At 56.8% G+C, this 7,754-nt stretch overlaps 1 protein-coding gene across 1 annotated transcript; it reads left to right on the forward strand.

Moving 5' to 3' along the window:
* The first annotated feature begins 800 nt into the window (after window positions 1-800).
* Window positions 801-7,503, forward strand: MRPL4 (mitochondrial ribosomal protein L4). Its single transcript, XM_059388974.1, has 9 exons — window positions 801-1,093; window positions 1,177-1,243; window positions 1,330-1,480; window positions 3,107-3,158; window positions 4,052-4,169; window positions 5,093-5,199; window positions 5,322-5,431; window positions 5,511-5,587; window positions 6,627-7,503. The coding sequence occupies exons 1-9, from the start codon at window positions 1,037-1,039 to the stop codon at window positions 6,770-6,772; spliced, it is 885 nt and encodes a 294-aa protein (XP_059244957.1). The 5' UTR covers window positions 801-1,036; the 3' UTR covers window positions 6,773-7,503.
* Window positions 7,504-7,754: the final 251 nt, after the last annotated feature.

Genomic DNA, 7,754 nt, shown 5'->3' on the forward strand with positions numbered 1-7,754 from the left:
TAGTAGTAATACCATTAAGTGTTCGCTTTGTGGTAGGCATGACTTTATTGAATGAAGTCTCACGACCTCTCCATTTCCCACATGAGGAAACTGAGGGCTCCCAGACCTCGTTCTAGGTCACTGAGCTCCTGGTCCCGGCCAGCCCGGTGACTAGGCTCCGCGAGACAGCTAAGGCTGCTATGGGTTCATGACGCCCCCGGGAGGCCGCCCGGGGAACGTGGCAAAGAACCTAAAAATGAGTATTTGAATTTCGGTTTTAAGGGTGCGCAACTAGGGAGGCCATCCAGGGGGCTCCCCACCTTGCTCTGTTTGCCGAGAGAGGTCTGAGAGGGGACAGGACGCCGTCTAGGAGGTGAAGACACAGAGCTAATCTGTGTTTTGAGGGGAAAGATACTCCTCTACCTTGGGGGATCTGAGAGGCACGGTCCCACAGCCTCAGTACTTAGGGTTTTCAGCGGCAGACGAGGTCCTACACGTAAACAAACACACAAAACCACTTTATCGAAAACCGAAAAACCACCGAGGAGGGTCCGGGAAGCTAGAAGGAGCGGGAGCGGAGCGCGGAGCGCTTGACCGACATTAAAAGCATAACAGGTATTGGTCATATTCTCTTAATGCCCGCCCCAGGACCGCCCAGCCATAGGCGGGCCACTTTTCCAGACTTAACGCTCATTGGCTAAACGAAGAGCGAACCTTTTCCGCCATTGGCTGGATTCCTGCACAGGCCCTTTGGGGGCGGGACCCCCCAAAAAAGCGTGGGGCCTACGGAAGGGGCGCGGCTTCTCGATGTAAGGTCACGTGTTTCCAGGTGTTGCAGTGGGGTCCTTTAGGCCAGGCATGAAAATTGGAGCCTGGGGGTTAGTTTTGGGGCGAAGATGGAGGCACGCTGGGCCAGGCTCCGCCGATGACGCTCTTGCATACTCAGCTTTCCAGCGCCGATCCGAGCCGGGCGCGCGGTGTCGCAGGCGTGATGTCATCGCTAGGCGCCGCGCGCAGCCAGAAGGAGCCTTGACCTCGCATTGGGGGCTGCGCGACAATGTTGCAGCTACTACGGGCTGGGGCGCGCGCCAGGGCTCGGCCCGCGGGCTGCCGGGTGAGGCCGGGGACTGGAGACGGGCCGGAGGACAAAGGCTGGAGGTTCCGGGGGTCGTTTCTCACCTCGTCCCCCGTTTACAGGGTTTGAACGCGCTGGCGGAAGAGGCAGCACCCCAGGCGGCGAAGCCAGAGTCGGTGGCTAGCGCGGGTGAGGTTGCCAGGGTCGCTCTAGGAGGGGCGGCAACCGGGAGTCCCAACGCTCGGCCCTGACCCGTGACCTCTCCATCGCTTCAGGTCCCCAGGCGCCCGTGCTGCGCAGGTGCGAGCTCCCGGTACCCGCGTCCCGGCGGCCGGTGCAGGCCTGGGTGGAGTCCCTGCGGGGCTACGAGCAGGAGCGCGTGGGTCTGGCAGAGCTGCACCCCGAAGTTTTCTCCACAGCGCCCAGGTGGGTGGCAGTGAAATGGTGAACTGAGTTCCAGAGGGAGGAGGAGCGGGGCTTGAGCCTCAGCGTCTTCACGTGCCAAAAGGGGACGATGGTTTTTCCTGTCAAAGAGTTATGTGAGGTTGAGGTCTAAGAGTTAACGTCCTGGAAGTTAAGGTCGCAGAATTCTGGAGCCTGAGTGACTGAGTTCGAACCCTGCCTTCCCTCTTGTGTTTCAGTGTCCCCATTCTCAGACCTCAAGAGGTTTCTGTGATGATGAAATGAGTTAATTCTGGCACCTGATAAGTCCTGTAGATGTGTTGACTATGGTCGCTGTTACTGAATTTTGCAAAAATAAGCACTAACAATGGTTATGCCCTGGCATAGCCTCTTTGCATTTTGGTTAAGTAGGTCCTTAGAGCAACCCTAGGATAGGGTTCGGTTACTGTTGCTTTGTGGACAGAGAAACTGAGCGCACAGACAGGGTAAAAAATTTGCCCAAGCTCACACAGCTTGGAAGCTTTAGAACTGGGATCTCAGCCTTATGTGGGCCAACGCCTTGGCCTGGTTTATCACTTGCCAACGTGTATGTTGCCCCTCAGTTGCTTCGTATTGGGCGCATAGTAAGTGCTGTTAGTTTATTACTGTTACTGATATTGGCATGGTTTGCCCCTTGCTTTTAAAGTCCCAATCTAGTAGAGATTGACAAAAGAAATTTAAAACAACATATTTCGTGTATTCTGTAAATACTTACAAAGCATCTGCTATGTGCCACTTTTCCATTCTGGGTGTTGGGAATTCAGGGAGTGAGCACCAAGGTTGCCGATGCTGCTTACAGTGCAGAATGGGTTTCCGTGAACCTCTTTTCAAAAGGGCCAGATAGTAAACATTTTAGGCTTTGCAGGCTCTCCTGTTGCCATGAGAACGACTCCTCTCTGCTGATGTAGTACAAAGTGGCAATAGGCAGCTTGTAAGCAAAAGCACATATTTACAGAAACAGGCAGCAGGCCAGATTTGGCCTACTAGCCATAGTAGCTTGCCAAGCCCTGGCAAGCTTCCCCAGTGGTCATGTCCAATGTAGCCCCATAATATGAGTCATGTGTGTAATTTACATTTTGCTGGTAGCCACATTAAAAAAAAAAAGGAAGAAACAATCCATTTAATTTAACCTGGTATATCTAAAACAGTGTATTTCAGCATGAGGCCCTGGCCATATTTCAGGGGGTGGGTAGCCACGGTGGCCAGTGTGCAGGGCTAGAGAGGCCTTCTTTAGGAAGGTCGCAAGGAGTAACTTGTAACAATAGGAAAAGAGTAAGGTACTGTGAGAAGGAGGAAGAGGTGGGTCTCTTCTTAGCAAGGAGGCTCCTCTTGGAGATGTCTGGGCTGAGACTTACTGGCTAAGGAGGAACCAGCCAGAGGAAGAATGTTTTCAGGCAGAGGGAGCAGTGAGCACAAAGGCATGGAGGCTGGACCGCATTTCACAGAATGGAAAATGAGTGGGCCTGGAGGTGGTGTGAGATGGGGCGGGTGGGGGGGGCAGATTGCACAGGGTCCTGGAGTTGGATGGTAGGAGCCCCTGTTTTTGTCTGGAGAGGTGGGGGAGGGCTTTAACTGGAGGTGGGCCTTTCACGGGCTCTTCTTTCTCCGTAGGTTGGATATCTTGCACCAGGTTGCCATCTGGCAGAGGAACTTTAAGAGAATTGTGAGTGGCCGAGTGGGGTGAGGTTGGCAGAAGGAGGCAGAGGAAGCTCCTCGGTTTGTCTTCTCTGGACTGCTAGGCTCTTCTGAACCATTCACTGATAGGTGACTTGCCAGGTGTTTTCTGAACACCCACCGTGCATTAGGCATTGTGCTAGCAGACAAGACAGACAAGATCCCTGCCCTGATGAAGCTCATACTCTTGTCAGAGAGGTGAACGTGAATCAAGTAGGCAAGCTTGTAAATATATGACAAGGGAGGTTATCCCGGAGAAAAGGAGACATTTAACCTCAGGTGTGTAGTAGGTGCTAACTAGGTAAAGCGGGCAGTGGCGCTAGGGTAAAGGTACTGGGAACAGTATGTGCAAAGGTCCTTCGGCAGAGACAACAGGGAACCTGGTGTGGCCACAGAGGTCAGCAGGAGCAGTGGTGAGTAGTTTGGATTAGTTTTTTTTTTTGCCAAGTACATTGAAGAAGCCATTATCAATCAGGGTCTCTCTGCTTTCTATTTGCTTATCTTAGAAGTCCAGTGAGTCCTCTCCCTACTCACGCCCTCCCTGGCTCCCCATAGTCCTAGGAATGAAGTCTTTAGCTTAGCATGGAAGTCTCTCATCATCTCCCCACCCCATACCTCTCCCTGATTTTTCTCCAGAGCCCCTGCCTTTCTGAGGCTGACATTCTGGAGCGGATGAGAGAACTGTCGATTTCTGTATCATCTCCCCAAGTGCTGTGTGCTTGTCCCGATGGAGCCCTAATCTGTCCCTCCTGTTGTGGGGCTCCCCAGTGGCGAGCCCCCACTGCCTAGCTTACTGCTGTCTTCCCAGGCCCGGGCGCTTTCAGCCGTGACAGCGTCTGCCCCGGAAACCTGACTGTCCACCTCCTCCCTTTGCACCCGCAGAGCTATGCCAAGACCAAGACTAGGGCCGAGGTGCGGGGCGGAGGCCGGAAGCCTTGGCCGCAGAAAGGCAGCGGGCGTTCTAGGCAAGGCAGCATCCGCTCCCCGATCTGGCGAGGAGGTGAGCGGGGCAGGGAGGGAGGGACCCTGGGGGTGTCTTCACACCCGTCTGGTGCGGTAGCTTGTCGGTCCCATTCCTTTCATCTAGGCAGGGGCAGTAGGACTCTGGCCCTCAGACCTCACTGCCCATGTGCGGGTCAGAGATCAGAGAGTCATCCACTTTCCCAGCCCCCACCAGCTCTGGCCTTCCCTCTCTCACCACACTATGGCCACAGCCTCCTTTGGCCCTGACTACTGTCTTGCCTCTCCTGGGCCACCCTTCACACAACACCCAGAGTACTTTTCCTAAGCCTCCCGGTGGCTCTTGCAGCCTTTTTGGTAAGTCTGAGCTCCTTTCCTTGGCACTCCAGGCAGTGGTGCCTGCAGACCACCCCCACCACCCACCGCCCACCACCCTTGTTCCTCCACATCCCCCCTGACCAGACAGCTGATGTCAGTGTCATCTCCCGTTTGCCTGGCCAACTCTTCTCATGTGTTTGGGCTGTGCCTCTTCCAGAAAGCTCTTCCTGACCTCCTTTGGGTCCCCCACCCCGAGCAACTCCTGGTGCCACCCAAAAAGAGCCCTGATTTCCTCTATAGTTGAACCTCTGTCTGAAGGTGAATGACATGAGGCCGGGGATCCTGCCCATCTTCCCTGATGCACCCCCCCCCCCCGACCCCCAGGGCCCAGCAGAGGGAGGATGCACGGGTAGATGGGCCTCACTTAAGGTTTGACACTGAGGAAATCGAGGCCCAGTGTGATAAAGTCACCTGTCCCAGGCAGCACTGGATCCAGTGTCTCCTCTCCATCTGTCCCCGAGGCCCTGTCCCCTTTGCTGATTCAGTTTGCCTCCTGGCAGTCTCCCTACGCCAGCCACTGTGAGAAATTTCTGTACTCTACACCCAGCTGGGGTCCTCACCTGTCTACACACCTCTTTCCTGCAGGAGGCATTGCCCACGGCCCCCGGGGCCCCACGAGCTACTACTACATGCTGCCCATGAAGGTGCGGGTGCAGGGCCTCAAGGTGGCTCTCACCGTCAAGCTGGCCCAGGTACGGGCCTGATCCCACCAGGAGCTGCTGGCCTGGTGGTGGGAGGAGGCTGGGGGGGCTGGAGAGCTCAGGCAGCTTCTGGGGGGCTGTCGGGGGCTCAGCGCATCCATTCTTCCTACTAGGATGACCTGCACGTCGTAGACTCCTTGGAGCTGCCGACCTCCGACCCCCAGTACCTGACCGAGCTGGCCCGATACCGTCGCTGGGGGGACTCCGTGCTTCTTGTGGACTTGTGAGGGCATGGGGCAGGCCAGGGGTGGGGGCTCTGGGTGCCATCCTCTGCGGGGTTCACCTCCTGACCTCTGTTTCAGGGCCTATGAGGACATGCCCCAGAATGTCGTGGCAGCCACCTCCAGCCTCAAGACCTTCAACCTGATCCCAGCTGTCGGTGAGCAGAGGGTCCCCATTCTCCCCGCCTCCAGTTCCCCAGCAGTGCATGGGCCAGTTCAGATTCTGTACCTGCCACCTCCTCAGCCCAGCCCTTACCTTCCCCGGACAGAGCATCGGGAAAATGCCATCCTTGAAAAAGGCTCTGTCCAGGCTCGGGTCATAGTGCTGGGCGTGGAGTGCGTGGACCGGCCGCTGGCTGCCCTCATCTGGCTCCTCCCTCCCTCCGAGAGCCTGGGAGATGGGATCCAGTCTGGCTTGGGCATGTCACACCCATCACCACACTGACTAGTCCCTGGAGCTCTTTCTCCGTCTCCTGATTGCATAACTGACTTCTTCCCGGACAGTTGCCCCTAGGGGTCTCACTTTGGCTCCTTGAACGCCTTGCTTCCTGTGGCTCAGACCTCAGACCATGCTGTCACCCTCCACTCATCTCTTAGCTCACTTTGTCGGGTCTGACTTTAAGCATATCGGGCATTCCACTCCTTAACCCCAGTGCCCGCATCTCCCTCCTGGCCCCAGCTCCTGCTCTCCTCCGCAGCCTGGTCTCCCCACCACAGCCACCAGAGGGCGCCCGTGAGCCCCCGGGCCCTGCCCCTCCCTCCTCTGCCCACGGCCTCTGCTGTTCCCCACTGCCTTCTGGGTCGAGGCCCACAGGATCCTCCACAGCCTGCGCCTTCTCTCCCTGCGCTCCTCGCCTCCCCTACTTGTCCCGCTCGCTCGCTCACTGCAGCCACAGGCCTCCCGCTGTACATTCATGCCTCTGCTCCCGCTGGAGAGGGTGGCAAGGATCACAGCCCCAGCGCAGAGCAGAGCCAGGCATGCAGGAGGCTCTCAATCAGAAGCTGAGCTCAGGACCGCCTCTTGCCCAGGGTCTTGCCATCAGTGAACAGCTGAGCCAGGGACTGAGCCTAGATCTGTGAGCCCATGTCGGACCACAAGGGGCAATACTGGGAGGGCTTGCTTCCTCGAGGAGGACATGGGCGCCCAGAGGTGGTAGGCAGCCCAGCCTGGACCGCATCTCTGCCCCCCACCCCCAGGCCTGAACGTGTACAGCATGCTCAAGCACCAGACCCTGGTCCTGACCCTGCAGACCATCGCCTTCCTGGAGAAGAAGCTGCTCTGGCACGACTCACGCTACACGCCTCTCTACCCCTTCCGCCTGCCCTACCGTGACTTCCCCTGAGCCCTGGCCCAGCCCTCTGCCCTTGGGGGCCCCTCAGCTGCCCTCTTCCTGGACCCTTCCGTGCTGGGTGCTTGCCCTGAGCCAGGCCGAACCCCCAGCAGGCCTGGGAGCCTCGTGCCCACCCTGTGAGAGCAGGGCTGCACCGCCCGAAGCCCCTCATCCCCGTGCAGCCGTGCGCAGAGAGGCCGAGCGGGCGTCACCACCAGAGAGGGGCTGCTCGGCACATGAGCCCCACTGGCCTCTGGCCCCAATTTTCTCTTTCATTTTTAACATTGAGTCTGGTTTTTGTTTTTGTTTTTTAATCAGAAACAGAACAGCTGATTGCCATTTTGTAAATACTTCCAGTTGGCAAGTCTGGCTCTTTCCTCAGTGCTAGGTGCTGCTAGGTACCTCTCTTCAAAGGGCAACCTCAGGGTTGTTTCTAGTGGTGACCCATAGTCCACTTCCCCAGGATGAGTCAGCCTCCAGGAGCATGCAGGGGACTGGTGGCACGCTGTCCCTGGGAACCCGCTCCTGCTGCCTCCCCGCTGCCCAGGGCTGCCCCCGAGAATTCACATCCCCGATGGGGCTCGTGCTGCCTTTCGTCACGGTCCTGCAGGCCAAGCAGGGGGGTTGATTCTACAAAAAGGAAGCGTAAACCTGAAGCTTTTATCATAATGATTTCCCTCAAGCAGAGTCTGAATCCCTATGCTCAGTAAATGAGCAAATAAACACACTTTTTAAACACTGAACTGGCATTCTTTTTTTTTTTTAAAGATTTTATTTATTTATTTATTTGACAGAGATCACAAGTAGGCAGAGAGGCAGGCAGAGAGAGTGGGGGGGAAGCAGGCTCCCTGCTGAGCAGAGAGCCCCATGCGGGGCTCGATCCCAGGACCCTGAGATCATGACCTGAGCTGAAGGCAGCGGCTTAACCCACTGAGCCACCCAGGAGCCCCTGAACTGGCATTCTAATTGTGGAGTCTGCTGATATCTGCTCCCT

This window comes from Mustela nigripes, chromosome 2 (genome assembly GCF_022355385.1).
Source record: "Mustela nigripes isolate SB6536 chromosome 2, MUSNIG.SB6536, whole genome shotgun sequence".
NCBI classification, from domain to species: domain Eukaryota; kingdom Metazoa; phylum Chordata; class Mammalia; order Carnivora; family Mustelidae; genus Mustela; species Mustela nigripes.